The sequence below is a fragment of the Dipodomys spectabilis genome, unplaced genomic scaffold, assembly GCF_019054845.1.
Source record: "Dipodomys spectabilis isolate Male_0828 unplaced genomic scaffold, ASM1905484v1 ptg000085l, whole genome shotgun sequence".
Lineage (NCBI taxonomy): Eukaryota > Metazoa > Chordata > Mammalia > Rodentia > Heteromyidae > Dipodomys > Dipodomys spectabilis.
The window spans coordinates 1,789,764-1,813,835 of NW_024870762.1; the positions used below are offsets into that span (position 1 = coordinate 1,789,764).

Below are 24,072 nucleotides of genomic sequence, written 5' to 3' on the forward strand. Positions count from 1 at the left end.
AATGAGATATGAGGATCAAAGTTCAAAGCTAGCCCAAGCAGAAAAGTCTGTGAAACTCTCATCTCCAATTAACCAGCAAGTAGCTAGAAGCAGAAATGGGGCTCAAATGGTAGAGTGCCAGCCTGGAGCAAAATATCAAGCAAGACCATGCAGCCCTGAGTTCAAGCCTCAGGACAGGCACAAAAAAAAAAAAAAAGTAAAATGAACCAGTTAAGTGAACTAAATTACAAGTAATCTTTTAGGAGAATTTTATTCCTGTGAGATTACACTACAGTTAAATTGATGTGTTTTGTGGTTAAACTGCACGATCTCAACCTGACTTAAAAGGCTTTAATAGGAACATTCTCGAAATATTCCTATATGTCCTAGTTCAGAGAGAGACTTAGAAGCCCTTGCAGGCCCTGAGGACCAAGCCATGGCTCTCATTTCCCCTCTGCTGTACTCACTATTCTAGAAGTAGAGGCCCTTCTCCAGAGTCTCTATTACTATAGGGTTGGGTTTTTTTGTGGTTGTTTTTTTCCCCATCACTACCAGAGCAACTTATGCCCAGATGAAGACGTTAAGTTTTCATGCTGAGATCTGGCATATATGTGAGGCTCCAAATCTCCAGCCTGATGGTGAGAACAGCTGCCACCTGCTCTGTTTGCAGACTGGAGATGCTGCGGACGTGTGGGCTAAAAGGCAGAGGCAACGAGTGATCATATGATGCCTGGCTGGCCCCCTCTTTCAAACCACTACTGTCTCTGAAAAGTGGAACAAGGAAATTACCTCTTGCAGAGCCTGGGCCAGCTGTTGCTTCAGGTCCTCTTCTTGCTTTTTCTCCAAACCCTGCAAAGTCAAAAGAAAATGAAGGTTTCCCTCTAAGAGGGGGAACAAAACCCAGCAGCTACCAGAGCAGACCAGCTAGGGTAAAGAGCATCTGGAAACACCAGGGGGCAGGGAGCAAGTGGAAGACACCCTCCCCCGCTTATTTCAAGCTGTTGGCAGTAAAGTATTCAAGCTGTTTATCTGCTCAAATATTGCACTCCTTAGAACTGTCAGCTCGAAGCCACCACTTGGATGGTTCTGGAAAAACTACAGACTTGCAGTTCAAACCTTCTTCATTGGCTAACAAAATGACATACAAAGGATGCAAACAACTCTAGAGCCACTAAATCCTTAAATGAAGACACAATTTCTCATGCTGGCGCTATTAAGAACTTCCAAGTTTCTTCTCTCAGTCTGGTCACCCCATCTCCACTCTTGAGTCTTTTCCACTTTTAGCCTCTAAGCTGCTCCTCCTCCCTCCGGTCTTAGCTTCTGATATACTTCCTCTGCCAGCCCCTCCAATGTCTTTCACATCATTAAATCCTATGTTTGGCTGCTTCCACAACAACCTCTGGGCTCTTCCTTCTTTAAAAGTTACTATTTAATATGCCAACTTAAAAGGGTTGTCTACTTTAATGACTGAAATCTATTCTTCCATTATATTATGTGTATAATACATCTTCTCAACAAGGTAAAACATTTCACAGTAAAAAGATAACACAACAACAAACTATTTGACTGGGCACTGGTGACTTATGCCCATAAATCTAGCTACTCAGGAGGCTGAGATCTGAGGATCGAGGTATATAAGCTAGTCTAGGCAGCAAAGTCCCTGATATTCTTGTATCTCCAAAAAATGCTGGAAATGGGGCTGTGGGTCAAGTGGTAGAGCACTAGCCTTGAGCAAAAAAGCTAAGGGACAGCACCTAGGCCCTGAGCTCAAGCCCCAGTACTGGTACATTTGTGTGCACACACACAATACAGAGAGAAAGGGAGAGAGAGGGAAAGAAAGAGAATATTTTCTCTGGAGAAGGTATGATACACTAATTAGGAAGAGATTATTACCCTCCATTAATTTCAAGAAGTCACCAGGGCCGGATGAGGAAAAAGGGATACACATGCAGCCAGGGTATATCCTTAAAAGACACTTAATCCATGGCCTTTGTTAATCCTACCCGCTCAAAGTCATAGCAGATTAAGAATGAAATTTATAAATTGTTCAGCAATAAGCCAACATTACTTCTGGTTGTTCCTTGCCCTGAGCAACCCAAACACTTCAGTTGTGAACAACTGGGTGTGACTAACTTGGTTCCGGCCAGATGGGAACTGACATTTTGAGTAGGGACAGGATGAGCTCCAACCTAAAGCTATGTGCTTGAGCTTGCCATCTAAGCAAATGACTTAGGAATGAGAACACATTTGATCTTACTTTGACATCACTAAGACAGTTAATTCCTGTTTTACCTTCCTATATTAAAGGAAGGCTGTTAGTTTCTCACTCTGCCCAACAGAGTAGTGAGGTTCCTGTCCCTGTGCATGCTGACTGCATGTAACAAAAGCTTTTCCAGCTTTCCACCTCCTATATTAGCTAGGGTAAACTAATCGTAACAGCTAACACACTGTCAGGCACAAGGGCATATTAGCCATCTGATCTACACCTCTTTGGGGGTAAGGGATTTGCCTTTGACCACATAGCAAAGACAGAAGTCAGGAAGACAACTATGGGCTTCACTGGAATGTAGTATGACTTTGTGGCATCCTCATTGTCTCCCTGAATTGACCCTGGGTCTGAGACACCTCTGCTTTCTATTCTAATGACATAATCCTTACGTCCTAGCTGGCTTTCAATTACTTATCCCATCATGTCACTCCAAGATGAGATCACTGCAGCTGAGGCTCCTGATCTCATCAGTGTGTTGAATTCTTAACCCTTTCCTCAACCTCTTTAAAAATCTATTCTCATTCCTAGTGCTCGGCATTTGGTCCCTGGCCAGAAACAGCACTGGCCAGAGGCATGCAAGGCACCTGCCCTCCCTGGATGGTATACCTGGAGATACTGTTCCTCTTCCTGCAAGGTCTTCTCTAGTTGCTCCACTCTGGCCTGCTGCTTAGCCTGCTCTGCACACAGCTGGGACTGTAAATCCTGCAGTTCCTGTTCCATTTTCACAATTTTCTTCAAGTTCTCCTTCTGGGACTGCTTTTTCACGTTCAAAACAGCTACTTGTTTTTCTTGCATCTGTGATTTCAGCTTCAAAATCCTGGACATATTCATTTTAAACAGCTCTAAGTTGCTCTGAGATACGGAAGAGTTGGAGGCTTTCTGCTTCTTATGATGAAGCTCTTTACCTTTTTGAGGGCCAGGGCAATGATGAGCTCCTGTGGTCTTACTTGCTTCAAGAGAAGTCAAGTTAGGACATGAATATTCCAAGGGTTGACTTGTCACTTCACTTTTCCTATGTGACTTCACTAGCTGACCAGGTTCACAAGACACTTTGCTGATTTTAGATTTCAAATTTGAGGGGCCTTCAGCTCCAAGACCCTCTAATTCATCTAAACTAAATCTCCTTTTAGTTCTCAAGACTTTGTTTTTTTCCATCATCTGGTCATTCTTTGGGGCAAGACAGGGATAGATCTTCTCCCAGTCCTCTTCGGTAACTTCATATTCATACTCTGCATTCTCTTTATTCTCCAGAGGCACTCCAAGCTGGATGTGGTCTCCCTCCTGGATGAAATAAACCCGCAGTGGTTGCAGACGTTCTCTGTTCAGCCAAACACCATTCAGACTCTAGAGAAAGAGAGACAAACTAAGCTGCCTGATTTTCCTCTACCTAGTGGAATTGCTTTCCTGCTGCTGAAAACCACTCTGCCTTTTCTGCAGGAAAAGCCCTGAGAATAAACAGGAAAGAAAGGCTCCTAAACCAACCGTCCTTATAGCAGCATTTGTCAAACAGTGCTTTGGCTTTTCACCCTTATTTCACATTCAGGCCTCTACAGCGAACTGCCTGTATAAGCAAGAATCACCATATTACTGGGGGAGAAATTCCTCAAATATATGCAACAGCACTAAAGAGAACTGAAATTGAATTGCTCCTACTGATCTAAATGGAAGACAATAGCCCAAAACTGGAAGGAAAACAAAAAACAAAACAACTTCTATTAGTGAAAAAAAATTAGTATCTAATTGTGAAGTCCATGAGGTAAGCTGGGTCAGCAAAGTTATTCAAGCACTGTCTCTGTATGTGTTCCTTAATACATTCCAGTGTGCACAAACCCAAAAATGGGTACCTATGCTTTGTAGTGGGATTAGGTAGGTGGACCTTGATCTAGGTAATGCCACCAGAGATCCACAGACATTATATCATAGTAGTTAAGACTGGAGCTCTGTACTTAGCCTTGAGCTCACTGCCCAAATGCAACACCATGGGCTTATTAGCTGTATGTCCTTTAGCAATTTATCTTCTCTGTGCTTCAATTCTATCTATGAGACAGGTAGTATAGTACCTACACCTCACAGAACAGTGGTAACACATGTGCTAACACATGTAAACACATAGCATAGTGACTCACATATAATAAATGTTTAATACTCACTGATTCTGAAGAAGTCCTAGTGTAGGGGTTAAAAAAGCAAGGGATGCAGTTTCAATAAGTGGGTAGTAGACTAAGGGAGTGTGATGGAGAGGGTGAGGTTGATCAGGATACATTGTATACAAATGTAGAAATCTCACAATGAAACCCTCCCTGTAGAACTAATGCTAATAAAAAATAGGCAATCAAGTGCACAAATTGCAAATATACTAGGTAAATAACCACAAAGTGAACATATCAATGTATCTATCATGAGTTTTGTTTTTTCTCCTAAAGTTTACATAGGGCAGGCCCTAGTGGCTCACAGTTGTAATCCTCAGATTGAGATCTGAGGATCACAGTTAGCCCAGACAGAAAAGTTGGTGAGACTCACCTCCAATTAACCACCAAAAAGCCAGAAGTGGAACTGTGGCACAATTGGTAGAACACTAGCCTTGAGTGAAAAAGCCAAGATATCACCTAGGCCCATGTGACTAGAATTTGAACTCGGGCCTCCAGTTCTCTTGGTTTACTTGCTCAGCTGGTCCTCTATTATTTGAACCATGTTTCTAGCCCAACTTCTTACTAATTACTTTGGAGGAGCATAGCAGACTTTTCTGACTGAACTGACTTCAAACTGTGATCCTCAAATATCAGCCTTCTAATAGGCTAGCATTACAATAGCACCTGGTTCTCTTGTGCTTTTCATTTGAATTTCTCCCCTGATCATTAATGAGAATGAATAACTTTTCGGGGACATTGAACTGTTTTTTTTTGGTTTGGTTTTGGTTTTTTTGCTGGTCCTAGGGCAAACTCAAGCCCTTGGTGCTATCCCTGAGCCTCTTTGTGCTCAAGGCTAGCACTCTACCACTTAAGCCACTTCTGGCTTTTTCTGAATAGTCTATTGGAGATAAGAGTCTAATAGACTTTTCTGTCTGGGCTAGCTTTGAACTGCAATCCTCATATCTCAGCCTCCTGAGTAGCTACAGACGTGAGCCACTGGCAACGTTTTTTATACTCTTGATAAAGGCCCATCTTTTACTCATTTTGAAAACTGGGTCATATCTTGACATACATATACATGTATATATATATGTCCTTCATCAGGTATATGTGTAGCAAACACTCTGGTTTGCTTTCATTCTCTTAATGGCATGTTCTGAAGACTGGACAGAATTGAAGGACAGCCTCCCTCCTTCTAACAGATATTTTAAAATCCTGGCCAGTAGAGCAGTAAAGTATAAAATGGTATGTAAACATTTCAGACTTTCTAAACTTTACTTGTTTATATTAAAATTCCTCTCAACTCATAGCCGATATTTTCATTACATTCCCGGTGCTTGCATAAATAAATGCATGATAGTATTCTCAGTCTCTGGGTTTTGTATACTGTTTTAATTCCTTTAGTATATTCTCCATCAGACAACACACAGGTTTGTTTAAAGAAAACCCTTTTATTTAAAATAAATTGTCTTCATGTTTAGGGAGGTAGGGAGACTTAGGAAAGGAGCTAAGTGCAGTCAAGTTCACTTTCTCTACCATTCCCTTGTCCCCGGAGGCACAGATGTCTTTCCAAAGCTTCATCTGATTTCTAGGGTCTCTGGACCTTCAATTCAAAAAAGACAACTCCTCCAAGAACTTGGTCCAGTGTTTTGAATAGGACTTATGGCCCAATTCAGATGTTCCCTTCATAGTTCCAATTCATTTATCACCAACTCTTTCAAACCCATGTCATTCAAAATTACTGATGGAATTTTGCCTCTAGCAGCACACAGAAGTTGAACAGAAAGAAAATGAAGCTACAAGGAAGAACATGAAAGTTTTCAGTTTTATACAATGAATTATCTATGCAAAACAAAGTAATATCAAAATACATAAAATGTCAAAGTCATTAGGCATCTATGCATGCTCATACCTTGTTGTCCTTAATTGTCCACTGGCCCTCAGGGTTTTGTTTCAAAATACAGTGGTTTCGAGAAATCATCAGTGGACAGACTTTTGATACTAGCTGGTATGTGACACCAAATCCTCGTCCTATCGTCACCTAGAAGACAACAATGTAAGGAGAGACGATCAGTCACTGTGTCGAAAAGGGTGTTCTCCTTTAGTCTGATCAACCAGCAGAGTACATGATCGTGACTTAGGAAAACAGATTCCTAGGGAACCCAAACGGTTCCCCTGCCACGAAAACCATTAAGTAGAAAAAGGCAAGAAGGTGCGATAAGAAGAGAGCCGAAAGGAGTGAATTGCGGACTCTGGGTATTCAGGGCCAACCAGGTTCAATCATAGAGTGATGAATGATCTGGGACGATGCCCAAGAGTGGAATGGCTGGGTCACAGAGAAGTTCTGTGTTTAGGTGGTTTTTTGTTTTACATCGTCTATTCTCACATCAGGTTTGTAAAAATGGTGCCAGATGGCACTTGCATTTCTAAAGGCCTTTTTTTAGCTGTGGTTTCTCTTCTAGGACAGAGTTTCCAGGTGTGAGAGAACAACCAGAGGCTCATCTGGACGCTGGGCGGTGGGCCAGCAGAGTCATTGATTTGCTGTGTTGTCTCTGCTACGACACTTTTGACAGACACAATATCAATAAGATTTCACATTGGGTTCCCCCCCAACCTTTTTTTTTTTTTTTTTGGTCGGTTGTGGGGCTTGAACTCTGGGCCTGGGCGCTGTCCCTCAGCTCTTCAGCTCAAGGCGAGCGCTCTACCACTTGACCTACAGCACCACTTCCGGTTTTCTGGTGGTTTATTGGAGATAGGAGTCTCACGGTCTTTCTTGCCCGGGCTGGCTTTGAACCGCGATCCTCAGATCTCAGCCTCCTGAGTAGCTAGGATGACAGGCGTGAGCCACCAGCGCCCGGCTCCCCCCAACCTTTTTTTTAAGTAAGTATGCTCTCAGTTTCTCATTCATATTTTTCTTTGAATATATTGCACAATATTTGATTATTTAAAAAGGGGTTTTTAGATTCTCCTTCCCCTTAGGAGGTGATAATGTATATTATTTTCCAAAAGAGGTAAGTGTATAGCCATACTCAAAAGGAACAGAATGGACAGAAAGCAAATTATCTTGACTATAACTTTTCCAATTCCATGTAGCATGCCTGTTGAAAAGATTCCTCCAGAGCCGAGTGCTAGTGGCTCACGCCTGTAATCCTAGCTACTCAGGAGGCTGAGATCTGAGGATCGTGGTTCAAAGCCAGCCTGGTCAGGAGAGACCGTGAAACTCCTATCTCCAATAAACCACCAGAAAACCGGAAGTGGCGCTGTAGATCAAGTGGTAGAGCGCTCGCCTTGAGCTGAAGAGCTGAGGGACAGCGCCCAGGCCCAGAGTTCAAGCTCCACAACCAACAAAAGGAAAAAAAAGAAAAGATTCCTCCAACAATACTGCAGTCTTACAAAAAACTGCCAGAAGGCATAAGCTCCTCAGCAACAGTCACCATGAGAGAGTAGAGATCATATTTCATGAAGATCCCAGAAACTCCATGGCTACCTGCAGTTGATGATACATTCCCTTTCTGTGATGTGTTTCTGATGAAATTTTGTATGTTTGGAGTTTTCTTGGCAGATTGGAACATCTGGTTGTGATCTATAGCAATTTTTTTTTTTGGGGTCCATTCGTGGGGCCTGAACTCTGGGCCTGGGCGCTGTCCCTCAGCTCTTCAGCTCAAGGCTAGGGCTCTACCACTTGAACCACAGCGCCACTTCCGGCTTTTTTCTTTTTTGCTTATGTGGTGCTGAGGAATCGAACCCAGGGCCTCAAGCATGCAAGGCAAGCGCTCTACCACTGAGCCACCTTCCCAGCCCTATAGCAATTTTTTTGTTCCATTCAGAGGACTAATAATTCCTGAACAACCTCTCCAAAAGGCAGGTGATTTATTCTGTGAGAAAAGTTGTAGGAGTCATGGTTGACCAGTGCTGCCAAGCGTGCATGCCCACAAGGATGTGGAATTGCCTTACCCATAGTTACATGAAAATTCCCTGTCACTTTATTAATGTTGAGATGGCTGCAGATTCTGCACGTGTCTGTAGACTGTGGCTAGTCACCTTCCCTGGGTGGAAGTGCTATAGATAAGCTTTAAAAAGGACTTTTGAATATCACATCCTGAGAGAATACTCCTTTTTTTTCTCTTTTTTTTTTTGTCGGTCATGGGGCTTGAACTCTCGGCCTGAACGCTTCCCTGAGCTCTTCAGCTCAAGGAGAGCATGCTCTACCACTTGAGCCACAGCACCACTTCCAGTTTTCTGAGTGGTTTATTGGAGATAAGAGTCTCATGGCCTTTCCTGCCCGGGCTTGCTTTGAACTGCAATCCTCAGATCTCAGCCTCCAGAGTGGCTAGCACTACAGGCTTGAGCCACCGACGCCTGGCCAAGAATACTCTGCATCAGCTGCAGCATCCTCTGCCACTCTTTTTGCTGTGGTGAAAGTTCTAATGTAACTGGTTCATAAATAAGACTATCTGCAGAAGCAACCATTGCTTCTGCTAAATCTAATACATCTGCTCCAACATCTAGAAAAATCTTTTTCTACTTCATATTCACACTTCACCCAAGTATCTTGATATACTGAGAATTTCATTATTGTTAGCAATAATGGCTAGTAATAAAGGCTATTAAAGAAACTAGCCCCACTGGCTGAGGTCTCTACATAGTTTTTGGGAACCTTCAGAAAGGCATCCAAGTCTTTCACCAAACAATGTTTTTTTGTTTGTTTTTCCAATTCATCTTCAGGAAAACTTTCCTCTTCCTTCATATAGTCATGCTTGTGGTATGGCCCCAGCTGGCTGACATGTTTCAGAGGAGCCCGAGTCACTGTGTTTAGCCTTTTGAGGAACCTCCGAACTGCCTTCCAGAGTGATTGTACTACCCAGCACCAGTGGCTCATGCCTGTAATCCTAGCTACTCAGGAGGCTGAGATCTGAGGTTCAAGGTTCAAAGCCAGCCCAGGCAGGAAAGTCCATGAGACACTTATCTCTAATAAACCACCAGAAAACCAGAAGAGGCGCTGTGGCTCAAGCGGTAGAGCACTGGCCTTGAGCTGAAGAGTGCAGGGACAGCACCCAAGCCCAGAGTTCAAGCCCCATGACCGACAAAAACAAAACAAAAAACCAGAGTGATCGTACTAGTTTAAATTCCCACCAACAGTGCAGTTTTTCCCAAATCCCTGACAGTATTTGTTTTTTGAATTCTTTTTTTTTTTTTTTTTGTCGGTCGTGGGGCCTGACTCTGGGCCTGGGCGCTGTCCCTCAGCTCTTCAGCTCAAGGCGAGCGCTCTACCACTTGAGCTACAGGGCCACTTCCGGTTTTCTGGTGGTTTATTGGAGATAGGAGTCTCACGGTCTCTCCTGCCTGGGCTGGCTTTGAACCGAGATCCTCAGATCTCAGCCTCCTGAGTAGCTAGGATTACAGGCGTGAGCCACCAGCGCCCGGCCTTGTTTTTTGAATTCTTGATGGTCAATCTAATCAGGACAAAATGGAATCTCAAAGTTGTTTTGCATGGGGCTGGGAAGGTGGCTCAGTGGTAGAGCGCTTGCCTTGCATGCATGAGGCCCTGGGTTCAATTCCTGAGCACCACATAAGCAAAAAGAAAAAAGCCGGAAGTGGCACTGTGGCTTAAGCGGTAGAGCGCTAGCCTTGAGCTGAAGAGCTGAGGGACAGTGCCCAGGCCCACAGTTCAGGCCCCACGACCGGACCTCCCCCCCCCCCCCCAAAAAAAAAAAAGTTGCTTTGCTTTACATTTCCTTTATGGCCAGGGATGTTGAGCATTTCCTCATGTGTTCGCTTGCCATTTTTACTTCTGAGATGTCTCTCTTTAGATTCATTGTCCATTTGTTGGTTTGTTAGATTTTTGGTTAATATTTTTTGAGTTCCTTGTATATTTTGGATATTAGACCTTTGTTGGATGTGTTGTTGGAAAAGATCTTCTCCCAGTCTGTTAGCTGTCTTTCTGGTTTAGTGACTATGTCCTTTGCTGTGCAGGAACTTTTTATTTTGATGTAATCCATTTGTCAAGTCTCTCTCCTATTTGCTGTATCCCTTTTCAAAAAGTTCTTGCTTGTGCTTATAAGTTTAAATGTTTCTCCTATTCCATCTTGCAATAGTTTCAATGTTTCAGGTCTTACATTGAGGTCTTTAATCCACTTGAGTTGATACTGGTGCATGGTGACAAATAAGGATCCAACTTTAGTGTTCTATATAAGGACATCCAGTTTTTCCAATAGCACTTATTGAAGAGGTTATCTTTTCCCATTGTACATTTTTGGCTCCCTTGTCAAATTTCTAAGTCTTCTAGTTGGTTCCATCAATCTTCAGGCCTATATTTGTGCCAGTATCAAACTGTTTTTGTTGTTTTAGAGCTGTGGTACAGCTTAAAGTCTGGGATTAGGATACCACCAGCATTGCATTTCTTGCCTAGAATTGCTACTGGAGATCTTTTGTTCTTCCACATCAATTTTTGGATTGTTTTCTCTATCTTGGTGAAGAAAGTCACTGTGATTTTGATGGGGATTGTGTTAAATTTGTAGATCACCTTTGGCAGTATGGACATTTTCATATTAGTTCTACGTATCCATGAACATAGGAGGTCTTTCCAGTTCCTGATGTGATCTCTGAATTCTTTCTTCAGGTTTTTATACTTTTCACTATAGAGATCTTTTGTTTCCTTGGTTAGGTTTATTCCTTTTTTCTGTTTTTTGTGGTTTTTTGAGGCTATTACAAATAGCATCATTTTCCTTTTCTCTCTAATTGTACATTGTTGGAATACAGAAAAGCTACTGATTTTTGTATCCTGCAACTTTGCCAATATTCTAGAAGGTATAGTACAATGTGTATAACTGGAAATCTCAACACCAGAACTTAATTTCCCATGGGAACTGCATACCAAAACATCAATCAATCATTGAGAATTGTTTCCATTAACTTTGATCAGCTTGGGTCTACAGTCTCTCAGGTCCTTTAGATATAGGATCATGTTGTCTACAAATAGGAATAGTTTGACTTCTTATCTATCTATGCAAATCCCCATTATGTCTTTCTTTTGCCCTATTGCTCTGGGTAGGCATTTCAGAGATATATTGAAAAGGAGAATGGACTTCCTTGTTCCTGATTTCAGAGAACATGGTATTTTACCATTTAGTCATATATAGCTCCCTTCCCACCGCTTTTTTTTTCTTTGTCAGTCATGGGGCTTGAACTCAGGGCCTAGACCCTGTCCCTGACCTTTTTTGCCTAAGGCTAGTGCTCTACCACTTTAAGACAAGATTCTGACAGACTTTCTTGCCCAGGCTGGCAGGAACCACAATCCTCAGACCTCAGCTTCCTGAGTAGCTAGGATTCCAGGTGTGAGCCACTAGCTGGATATAGCCACCTGGCTTGATACAGTCTTTTTATATTGATGTGTGCCTTATATTCCTAGCTTATCCAGAGCTTTTACCATAAATGGATGTTGGATTCTATCAAAGGCTTTTTCTGAATCTATTGAGATAATCATGTGATTCTTTTCTTTGGCTCATTTATTAATGTGGTACGTTGATATTATTTATTTTTGTCGGTTGTAGAGGATGAACTCTGGACTTGGGCACTGTCCCTCAGCTCTTCAGCTCAAGGCTAGCACTCTACCACTTGAGCCCCAGTACCACTTCCAGTTTTTCTGCTGATGTGGTGCTGAGGAATCAAACCCAGGGCCTCATACATGCAAGGCAAGCACTCTTTACCACTAAGCCACCTTCCCAGCCCTATTATTGATTTATACATGATTTATTGATTTATATATATTAAATCAGTCTTGCATCTCTGGGATAAAACCCGTTTGATCATCATTTATACTTTTTTTTGATTAGTTGTTGAATTCTATTGGCAAGTATTTTATTAAGGAGCTTTGTCTCTATGGTTGACAGAGAAATTGATCAACAGTTCTCTTTTCTCATTAGGTCCCTATCCAATAAAATATAATGAAGTATAATGCTGGCTTCATAAAATGTGTTTGGTAGTGATCGTTCTATTTCTATTTCATGGAAAAGTTCAGTGAGTACTGGTATTAGTTCATATTTAAAGCTCTTATAGAATTCAGCTGTGAATCCATCAGGTCCTGGACTTTTCCTTGTTGGAAGACTATTAACTTCCTTCCTCATTTTTCTTGATATGGATTTAAGTGGTTTATATTTTCTTGGTTCATCTTAGGCAGCTTTTATGTCTCTAGGAATTTATCCATTTCTGCTAGATTTTCCGTCTTATTTGAGTATAGGTTTTGGAAGTAATTTCTAATTATCTTTTGGATTTCTTGGATATTTGTTGTGATGTTACCTTTGTTGTTTCTACTTTTGTTGATCTGAGTGTCTTTTTTCCTTTCTTTTTTGTCAACATAACTACGGGTTTATCAATTTTATTAATTTCTTCAAAGAACCAGCTTTTGTCTCATTGATTCTATGTACAGTTCTTTTTTTATTCTCAAATTCAATTATTTCTTCCCTAGTTTATTATTTAGGTGGGAAGTTGGGAACTAGATTATTAGAGCTGGAAAATATGGAGGAACAGCTAGGAACTCTTACAATTCATTTCCCTTTAAAATGCTGTGGTGACTACCTCCACTAAAATTCTCAGTCTGAAGTCTTTCCAGTCCTTTGATAGTTTGCCAGAATTTGAACTAATTCCAGAAATTCCTCTGAATATATATATATATATATATATATATATATATATATATATATATATATATATATATCCTATAAAATGGAGTATTTAGGACTGTGGTATAGTTCAGTGGTGGGAGGTGTATTTAAGAACTGTCACCCCTATTTATTAAGAATTTCCGTCTGGTAGATTTCTAAGAGAGAAAGTATTCCATATTCCATTTTACTGGTTGAGGAGAAATTGCTAGACTGCCATTAGGGAAAACAGTATAGAAGAAACAGAAGAGTACCTTTTTCTGAGATTGCCTCCAATGGCTTTTGAATCCAAAAGAAGAAAACATTCATTTCGAAAACATTCATCTTTTCCTTCACTGTACAGTCTTAGAACTTACCTAGACTGATATTTCACTTATGCTACAGTTAAGAGTTCAATGTGCATTACTGGAAATCTCAACACTAGAACTTAATTCCCCATGGGAACTGCACACCAAAAACATCAACCAGTCATTGAGAATTGTTTCCATTAGCCAAGTTTTGCACCCCTTTGAACACACAGACATTATCAACCTAGAGATAATCTTGTTCCTTCCACTTTTGTTTAAGGATACCGAAGATCCCTTTTGTCTTGGGCCCTTGTTTCCTAGACGACCTGCGCATACTCTAGAATTATCCTTTCCCTTTTTTTTTTTTTTTTTGGGTCCGGTCGTGGGGCCTGAACTCTGGGCCTGGGCATACTGTCCCTCAGCTCTTCAGCTCACGGCTAGCACTCTACCACTTGGGCCACAGCGCCACTTCCGGCTTTTTTCTTTCCTTTTTGCTTAAGTGATACTGAGGAATGGAACCCAGGGCCTCATGCATGCAAGGCAAGCGCTCTACCACTGAGCCACCTTCCCAGCCCCATCCTTTCCCTTTTGCCAACCTTCTTAGGATAGAACCCTTCATGAAGACCAAATACAAGAGCAAACAACTGAGGACTCCTCTTTATCCGTACTCTAGATGTGGAGTTTCTGCTTTCTTCCACAGAAATAAACTTTTCCTTATTTAAAAAAAAAAAAAAAAGGCAAGGAAAAAGATGATACTATGACTTTTCTTCATTGGACTGGGAAGTAGCTAATTTTTTTTTTTTTTTTTTTGCACAACTTTAAGAAATTTAGGGCGAAGGGAAAATGGGAGAAAAACAAGTGAGGGGGGTAACAATATTCGACAAGAAATGCACTCAATACCTTACATATGTAACTGTAAGCCCTCTGCACATGACCCTGACAATAAAATTAAATTAAAAAAAAAAAAGAAATTTAAAGACACCAATCCAACCAGGGGAAGGATTCTCTTCAACATTTTACTCTTATCTACAAGATCTGTGGCTTAAAAGGGCAACAGAAAGGCAAGGGTCTGACTTGACTGCACACCTACCCAAATCTTGTGCAACATCTGGATATATATGGTTGTGTAAGAGTTTAATTCACTTGCAGGGATTGGATTAAGTTATGTAGGCAAAACAAGTTATACACAAAAATAAGTAACACTTTATAGCTTCTAATTTTGCCACATTTAAAGCTGTATCTGAATTCCTCCTTGATTTGAGGAACTACTGCTTCACTGTATAAATCCCCCTTCCTCGCTCAAACCATAAACTCCATCCAGTACAAATTCTACTATTTATCTCTAAGTACACCAAACAATATGCATAGTCAATAAATTTTTAGGAGACTGTAAATTCAGACTATAAAGTTTACTTTAAAAATCCAACAAAGGCCGGTGCCAGTGGCTCACAACTGTAATCCTAGCTACTCAGGAGGCTGAGATCTGAGGATCATGGTTCAAAGCCAGCCAGGGCAGGAAAGTCTGTGAGACTCTTATCTCCAAGTAACCACCAGAAAACCGAGGTGGTGTTGTGGCTCGAATGATAGAGTGCTAGCCTTGAACTGAAGAGCTCAGGGACAGCGCCCAGGGTGCCCAGGATGAGAGTTCAAGCCCCATCACCAACCCTCCCCCCCCAAAAAAATCCGACGAAATACATAATAAAAGCCTTGTGAAAACTGAAGCCTTTTATTGCTTCAGTTATTTTTCAAATAGGATCTCAGGAAGGCTTGGATCAGATCCTCCTCTTATATAGCCTCTGTACAGAATTGTACTGCCACACCTAGGTTGTTGCTTGATAGAGTCTCACTCTTTTGCTTAAGCTGGCCTGGGTCAATAAGCCTCTTAATCCTTCTGGCCTCCAACTGTGATCCTCTCAATCCCCAACTCCAAATTGGCTGGGATTCTAGATGTGAACTACCGACCTGGCAAAATAAATTCTTTCACTTCCAACATAATGGGCAACACAAACCTCCCATACAAAATATTTCCAAAACCCAAATGGCTCCCCACCACAATTGTCCCTGACCAAACTGCTCTTTCCAGCCAGTCTAACTGCCATTGTTTCCCAACCGCCCTGCTCTTGGGTTCTTAGATGCAACACACTAGTCCTAGTTGTCTTTCTCTGCTGCAAAAAGGCTTCACCTTTCCTTTTCCCACTTTTTACTAACTTCGCAAGTATCTACGATCAGGTGGCTGAGGCCTCCTCTAAGCTACTCAGAAGGCTATGCATTTGGAACCCAACCTGGGCCTGGAATTACACACACACACAGAAGTGGAGCTGTGGCTGAACTGATAGAGTCTTAACCTGGAGCAAAAGAGCTGAGGGACAGGGTCCTGAGTATTATTAGCACCAATAGTAACACATAACAAAAAACCCAGGTGCCAGCAGCTCACACCTGCAAATCCTACAGGAAAGTCTGTGAGACTCTCTTAAGGAGAGAGAAAGAGAAAGAGAGAGAGAGAAAGAGAGGGAGGGGCAGAGGGAGAGAGGGAGAGGGGGGGAGAGAGAGAGAGAGAGAGAGAGAGAGAGAGAGAGAGAGAGAGAGAGAGAGAGAAAGAAAGAAAGAAAGAAAGAAAGAAAGAAAGAAAGAAAAGAGAGAAAGAAAGAAAAAGCTGGATGTGGAGCTGTGGCTCACACTAGCTCTGAGCAAAGCAGTTAGTGGACAGGACCCAGGCCCTGAGTTCAAGCGTCATGACACACACGGACACACACACACACACGGACCCAGGCCCTGAGTTCAAGCGTCATGACACACACTGACACACACGGACACACACACACACGGACCCAGGCCCTGAGTTCAAGCGTCATGACACACACTGACACACACACGGACACACACGGACGGACACACACACACACACACACACAGGGCCCAGGCCCTGAGTTCAAGCGTCATGACACACACTGACACACACGGACACACACACACACACGGACCCAGGCCCTGAGTTCAAGCGTCATGACACACACTGACACACACACGGACACACACGGACACGGACACACACACACACACACACACACACACACACAGGGCCCAGGCCCTGAGTTCAAGCGTCATCACACACACACCATCAAAACCAAAAAACGTTCCCGGCTCAACGGCATTAGCAAGCGCTATAAGCAGGCCTGTGGCCCTCCTATGAGGAGGACACTCCGGGGAAGCGTCCTACCTCTAGACCCACAAGTTCAAAACAAAGTTGACCGGGCCAGGCCCTGGGCGGGCCTTTTGAGGCCTGTGCGCCCTCCCTCCAGCCCCGCCCCGCCCCGCAGGCCTTCGGAAGCTGGGTCGCAGTGAGGCCTAGAGGACTCGGGAGACCAGCCCCCGGCCGCCTCGGCCCGCGCCCGCGGTCCCGGCCCCCTTCCCGGGGCGGGGCCTGACCCAGGCGCCCCTCCCACCGGATCCGGGCCTCCAGCGCGGCCCGCCTCCCCTCCCGCCCCCGAGGCCCGGTGCCCGCACCCGCACGCCCGGCCGGGCCGGACCGGGCCGGGCCGCCCCGAGGCCTGCGCGCCCCGCCCTCACCTCGCGCCCGTCCTCCAGCAGCAACCACTCGGCGTTCATCCCTAGTCTTCTCAAGCACCAACCCCGGCGACCGGCTCGGCGTCCCTTAACCAAAGAGCCCGGCTCCCCCATGGTCCGTTCAGCCCCCCCCCAGTGGCAGTCAGCAGTGGACGAGAGCCAGGCCTCGGGTCCCGCAAGTCCGCGCCATTCCTAGGCAACAGACAGAAGCCGTCGCTGCCGTTCGTGTTCGACGCGAACGAACGCGCGCTCCGGCGCTGCGCGAGGCCCGCGGCGACCCGGAAGCCCGGGCTCCGCGCATGCGCCGCTGGGAGGCCGCGGCTGCGGGCGTTAGGGCCCGGCTGTAGTAGCGTAGATAAGGGGGAAGGGCGTCCCGCCTCGGTTCCCTCCTCCCCCTCCCCGCCCCCCCGGCTCTGCCCATATAAAATAGGGCCCATCGATAAAGAACGGTTACCAGGGGCTAGGTGTGGGAGTGGGGACTGGATGCAGAGTGGCTTGAAGGACATAAAGAAGAGCGGACAGGAATATTCTAAACGTAGATTGATTGTAGTGATTTGCACGTGTATAAGTTTAGAAAAAGTCATGGAAACGCACACCTTCAGTGGGAGAGCTCTGGGATGCGGAGCTTATCCTCCGATGAAAAATAATTTTCAGCTCTCTCCCGATTGTCTGGTATCGTGTGAAAGCTTCTACCCGTATTAGTCTCTCCAATAGTGCAATGTCTGCCACGTTTTCTTCTGTGTGTGTGTGGGGGGGGGAGGTAAACTGAGCCTTGCCTTTGCTAAACAAGTGGTCTGTCACTTGAGCCATGCCCCCAGCCCACTGCCACCTTAATGTTTTCAGTTTTCCAATACCTGATGAAGTTTGCCTCTACAAAATTGTGTCTGTGGGGCACGGAATCATGGTAAAAGAGTAAAATGGCGTGTGAAAACAACGAAACCTGCTAAAATAGTTTTAAGAAGAGGGAGGAGGATGTGGGAGAATACCCGAAGGGGAAGTTTGGTTGGGATACGTTGTGTATACGAGTGTGGGAATGTCACAAACTCCTTGTATAATCATGTGAATAAAACCATAGTCAGTGGCTGACAACCCGGACGATCACTGTTGATGTGTTGATCACATGGTGGAGGTGGTGCGAGCAGACTGGTGAAGGGATATTATTTCTACACACATCACAAGGGCCAGACTCAAAAGTTAAAACCAGAAAGGAACCTGAAAAAGCAGTTAAACTGCCTTGCACTGATGGTCCACACCTGTGAGGCTGCTCAGGAGGCTGAGGGCTGAGGATCTCAGTTCAAAGCCAGCCCAAGGAAAAAGGCAGCCCAGGAAAATCCATGAGACTCTTACCTGTGATCTTAATCACAGAAAAAGCCTAAAGTGGAGCTGTGATGTAATAACCAGTGTGGGGGGGGGGGGGCGGCCAAAGCCTGCGGGTGGAGGCCTACCTGCGGAGGGGGCGGGGCGTTGGGAAGCTGACGTCACTGTCACTCCCCTATGGGGGCGTGCTACTGGAGGGGGCGGAGCATGCCATTGGAGGGGCGGGGCGCCTAGGAGTGATGTAACCGGCTCAGGGAGCAAGCCGTCAAAAGCTGTCAAGAAGTGGTTGGACAGTGGGGCAGCTTGAGGGAGGGGCGTAGCAGCCGAAACCGTTAGACGGTTGAAACCGTTAGACCCGTTGGAGTGAAGGGGCGGCGCACCTATATATAGGCTGCGTGTTCCAAGGGGCGGGGGGCGGTCAGAGAGAGAGACGCAAAAGGCTCCTACTGGAGCAGAGCAGGGCAGGCCTGTGGAGAGGCCTGAGGCCTGTGGAGAGGCGCCTACTGGAGCAGAGCAGGGCAGGCCTGTGGGGTGTGGAGAGAGAGGGCTGCCAAGGAGGCAGGAAGCAAAAGGAAAAGCCTGGGCTTCGCAGTTTGGAGGTCTGGGGGTCGAGGCTGCCCTTGGCTCTGGGGATCCAGCCCAGGACAAGGTAGTCACAGGCCCCTCTTCTGTTGTAAATAGTGTAAATAAAATGTGTCACCTTTAACCGTGCCTCAATGGATTGTCTCACTTTTGGGGGGTTATAATTGTGGCTCAAATGGCAGAGCACTAGCCTTGAGTGCCCAGGCCCAGATTCCAAGCCTCAGGACTGGCAAAAAAAAAAAAAAAAGCAGATAAGCTCTCCTCCCATCATACCTTCTGCCCCAAGTGTTTCTGCTCAAAGCTAGTGCGCTACCACTTACGCCACAGCTCCATTTCTGGCCCTTTGATGGTTCCTGCCCTGGAACAGCTTTGAACTGTGATCCTCAGATCGCAGCCTCCTGAGTAGCTAGGATTACAGATGTGAGGCTCTGGAGCCAGGCTTAAAGGGAATATTACATGCAGTTTCCTTGGCCTTCCTGAGGACACAGCTGGCACATTTCCTTCTTTCACTGTCCTCTCTTTAATCTGTTCTGTTGCTTGGAAAATAAATGCAAAAATATCTCCAGTGCTGGCTACCATCTTGACCATGAAGCCTAGCGGCATCAACCGGCTAAGAACTTCCAGTCAGCACACCAGCCCTGGGGTGCCTACTTTTGGATTTTATGTGAGATAGAGGTAAATTCCCATATTAAGTGAGTAGTGATGTAGGTTTCTGTTACATGTAGAAGAATTTGACCTTTATATATCTCCTAATGGTTGACACCAAGAAACACTCTCAAATCCTACGAAGGAATTCAGAAGAAGAAACAATCCCAATCTATGTTTAGTAGATGAAAAAATGCAACCAGACTATATTTTCTGAGACATTACATGCTAAAGCTGATGAGAGAAAGACTTAAAGGCCAAATAAGGCCTAATGAAGACCCTAAATGCATAGCCAATCTTAGTGCTCTATATCTTAGTTCTATATGGTTTGATGGAACATATTATCTAGGCAAGCCAGGATAAGGCCTGCACTATATCCTGACCCTAAGGTTGTCCCTAGCCATGATGTGATGGGTCTTCCTCTGAACTTAAGGGTGTTAAGATTATCTATCTTGGGTCTGGGAAGGTGGCTCAGTGGTAGAGCGCTTGCCTTGCATACATGAGGCCCTGGGTTCAATTCCTCAGCACCACATAAGAAAAAAGCCGGAAGTGGCGCTGTGGCTCAAGTGGTAGAGCACTAGCCTTGAGCTGAAGAGCTGAGGGACAGCGTCCAGGCCCAGAGTTCAGGCCCCACGACCGGACCCCCCGCCCCCCCAAAAAATTATCTATTTTGCCAGACACCAGGGACTCACACTTTGTAAACCTAGCTACTCAGGAGGCTGAGATCTAAAGATTGCGGTTCAAAGCCAGCCCAGGCAGGAAAGTCTGTGAGACTCTTATCTCCAATAAACTACTCCAAAAAGCCAGAAGTGGTGCTGTGGCTCAAGTGGTAGAGTGTTAGCCTTGAGCAAAAGAGGCACCCAAGCCCAAAGTTCAAGCCCCAGGATTAAAAAAAAAAAAAAAAAGCTATCTCTAGCTGAAATTCTAAGTCTATTTTCTCTCCCTACCTATCTCCTCTTTTTCTCCCCCTCCTTTTTTCCCCCTTCCCTCTTCCTTTTTTTCTTCTTCTTGAGACAGGGTCTCACTGTGTAGCCCAGGCTGGCCCTGAACTCATGAATTCTCATGTCCTCTGAGAATGTCTCTTGGTCTTCGCTTGATGCCCTTCTTGTTCCTGTGAAAGGCTTGATCCTTATATATGAATATCAGCAAGAAAAACGCAAGAAAAGGAGACAGCTTTGGTTCCAGTCTACACAAATCCACAGGAGAAAAACAGCAGATGGAGGAGGAAATACACCATTTATTTACAATTCATTCACCGTACCCACAATTTCCCATACAAACATAAAAACTAAAAAAATAAAACCACCACTTGGGAGCACAAGTGTCTTTCTTTAGTTAGTCTGGCTGAGGGAGGGCACCCCACACCCCTCTCCCCTGTAGAGGAGACATGAGCAGAGGCACACCAACGGGGAAGGACGCCTGAGAACAACTCCAGATGAGAAATCTCACTCCATCATGCCAGGGACTCGGGAGAGGGCTTGGCTGGCAAAGACATTCAGGGTGTCATCCTCTGGGATGCCACGTGACCGCCCAACCAAGAGGATGCCAGCTTGCCCTCATCCCCCCCCCCCCCCACCAGCCACCAAGAATTGAGCACAGATCATCCATTTCATGAGCTGTGACAGGGGGTGATGATGACAGCAGGAGACACCAAACCTCACTCTGAGAAGAGCCCCAGACGCCAGGGACACGGAGGAAACCCCTTCCCTTGACATGGACGAGTCAGCCACAGTTCGGCATTGAATCTAGTGCTAACTTATGGCCTTCCTCAGACACTAGGGAAAGGCAGGGGCCAGGAAAAGGAGGCAGGGCTTCTGCCTCTGCAGTCCCTTCTGAGGGAGGTACTAGGGGCAAGGGGCAGGGTGCTCCACAGCTAAAGAGAGGGGTAAGGTCCAGGCTGAGCAGGCATGGGATGATGGGAGAAAAGAAAAACTGATACACTGATGTGTGGGCTGATGGCTCCATCTTAGCCAACCCACTCCAGCAGACTGCTAGTCTGCCCCCCTCCCCAAATACAGGGTGCCCAGGAACGGACCAAAGAAGCCACCAGTCAGGCAACTTCATCTGTGCTAGTGACCTAGGATTGCTTTCACATGTCGATGCACATTATAAATATAAAATCATATCTGCTACAAAGGACATATATTTGTACATCTTTACCATATACATAATAACACAATTTACACATAATATCTTGGAGTGGGTCATCATGGAAAAAAGGTTTGGAGAGGGGAAAAACCCCCTCCTCCCTGCCCAGCCCTGATCCTTCTCGGCTTGGTCACTGGGTGCTGATGGGCTAGACCGGACACTGAAACTCAGACAGTGACAGAACGCTGATGGGCTTGGTATACATTCGCACATAGACATCTGATGAGAAAAGGAAAAAAAAAAGTCCTAGCCCTTAGGAATAGGTCTCTTCCCAGAGTGATGAGCCTTGGTGCCTCCTCCATCTGACTGGCTCAGACACAGCAGAGGGAGTGCGGTGAGGGAGCCAGAAGCAGGAAGCGGGACCAGGGGTCTTCTGAACACATACAACGGTGATCAACTCAAAGTGAGTCACAAAAAGCAAAGGTTATCAGCCTAATAATCCCCTGCCTTAGACATTTAATAAATTTTGTGTGTGTTTCCTGTTAAAAAAAAAAAAAAAAGCAATTGGTATCCGTTGAGGCCTAGAGGCAAGGACCAGCCAGCCTGTGTAGGGACAATGTGAGTTGAGACCCTGAGCCTCCCCCTTTTTCTTTTGTCCAGTTCCTTTTAAAGGGGCAGACAACCCTGTACCTCCTTTTCTGTCCTCTCCCAGAGCTGGGCCCATCCACATGGCATGGAATACTGAGAGTGGTCCAAGAAATACATCCAGAGACATGGAGTGGTGGATGCCAAGAAGTTGAAACCTGGGCGGCGGCGGGGGGAGCTTTGTACAGCAGGAGTGGTTCCCAGCCAAGGTCCACGGCTCGCTCAGTGGCCACAGTGATGAGAATTGCCATCAAAGATGGGGGCAGTCTGGGTCCCCAGAGGAGACAGCACCTATCGGCGGTAGTGATTGGGGGCATCGGCAAACATATACTTGAGTCTGTATGCCTCAGCCAGAAGCAACCCGATCTCTTCATTGCCCCAGTGTATCGTAGGTAGATTCTGTAGCAGCATGAGGAGACCCTGGAAGGCAAGAAGGGCCTTTTGATCTCTGTCCAGACTGTGGATTGCAAATTGCAGACACTCTTAGAGACCCAGACCTAGAAGGAGGCCCCTCCTCCAAAGCCCTCTGTCTCCCCCCCACCCAATCAAAAATCTACCTCCCATTTCCTAAACTGCCCTTAGCCTTGGCCCCTTGTTTACCGCCCCCCCCCAGAAACCTTAAGAGCCTTTGTTGATTGCCTGAGGCACTGACACCTGCCTCTTTGAAAATATGAACAGACCATGACAACAGTGCAACTCTGTAAGACAGGAGAATAGCCACCCATCATCCAAGTAAACCTCTTACTTTTGAGCCATTCCCTTTCAGCCTCATGCACAGAAGGCAAGTGCCTTCCATCACCTTTTTAACAAATGATAAGTCTATCTTTTCTTCCCAGTCCTCACAGATGATAATTCTCAAAGCTAGTACTCCATCATCTGGCTAATTCTAATTTACTCAGCCATTTCCCTTTTGCTGGATGGCTAATTGGCTTAAGTAAAAAAAATAAAAAAGTCTTTATTAACAAGACTGTGCATATACATCCTCTGACACTACCATTTTCCTTCAAGGCGGGTTCACCTGTAAGCACTGCACTCACCCTCTGCCCACTCTGCCCACTCTCAAGCTGGTGTGCACCTCCCCCCCCCCCCCCCCCCCCCCGCACATGCCTCCCGCAGCCAGCTCCATGTCAGCCACATTTATTTGTGCTCCATGGTTTAAGCCATTGCTTTCATTGCCAATACTTTCCTTTTCTGCTCTACCTACTAAATCCTATCCAGCTTTCAAAGTCAAGCCCTCAAACTGCTCCCTGGAAGGAGCCTGGTAAAGAGGGTATCAGCATAAAAAACGAATGTGAGATTTTCAGGTGACCTCTGTAATTGAGTTAACCATGCTGCTGCTTCCCGTTCTTGCTCTACCTCTCTTTCTGATCTGGCTATTGTAAGGTCCACTCCTGGATGGAGAGCAGACTCCACCCTCCTCGCAGCCAAGTCTCCGCCCAGTACCTGTGTTACCTAGGCAACTGGCACACCTGAAAGAGGTCACATCCTCATCCACTGAGATCACATCTGGATTCCATGCGGCCACACCTTTCTCCCACCTGGTCCTACCTCCCTTTACCTGGCCACACCTTCTCAGCCTCTACCCTAAATAAGGCATGGGGGAGGGGGTGTTGTCAGGGGCTCTCTTTTCCAGCCATGTGAAGTGCCAACCTGGCCTGGTGGCAACTGGAACGACAAATAAACCTACCTGAATACCAAGTGTGTGGTGGTGTTCTTACTAACCAGCCTCTTTAAAAACTTAACAGCTATTCTTCTTTTTCCAAATATGAAAGTAATAGTCTTAAGACACAAAACCCACCTGACCCTGGTAGCTCATGCCTGTAATTCTAGCTGAGATCTGAGGATCACTGTTCAAAGCCAGCCCGAGCGGGAAAGTCCATGAGACTCTTATCTCCAATTAACCACCAGAA

General features: G+C 45.2%; 2 protein-coding genes and 1 pseudogene across 4 annotated transcripts in view; all 3 read right to left on the reverse strand.

Annotated features, from left to right (window-relative positions):
• Positions 1 to 17,169, reverse strand: part of Rnf8 (ring finger protein 8) — a 33,224-nt gene extending 16,055 nt beyond the window's left edge. Inside the window, exons 1-4 of the mRNA XM_042683846.1 lie at positions 16,889 to 17,169; positions 6,290 to 6,418; positions 2,855 to 3,592; positions 769 to 828 (exon numbers count right to left, since the gene is read on the reverse strand). Coding sequence (XP_042539780.1) covers positions 769 to 828; positions 2,855 to 3,592; positions 6,290 to 6,418; positions 16,889 to 16,999 — 1,038 coding nt within the window. The 5' untranslated portion in view covers positions 17,000 to 17,169. The remainder of the gene's footprint in view (positions 1 to 768; positions 829 to 2,854; positions 3,593 to 6,289; positions 6,419 to 16,888) is intronic.
• LOC122111047 lies at positions 6,933 to 9,256 on the reverse strand (annotated as a pseudogene).
• A 3,477-nt stretch (positions 17,170 to 20,646) lies between the features above and the next one.
• Positions 20,647 to 24,072, reverse strand: part of Tbc1d22b (TBC1 domain family member 22B) — a 63,141-nt gene continuing 59,715 nt past the window's right edge. For 2 of the 3 annotated variants that reach the window (XM_042683844.1, XM_042683845.1), the window contains one exon: positions 20,647 to 22,582. In XM_042683844.1, the coding sequence (XP_042539778.1) occupies positions 22,454 to 22,582 (129 nt within the window). In that variant the 3' untranslated portion in view covers positions 20,647 to 22,453. The remainder of the gene's footprint in view (positions 22,583 to 24,072) is intronic. The other variant, XR_006147987.1, reaches the window with a different exon arrangement.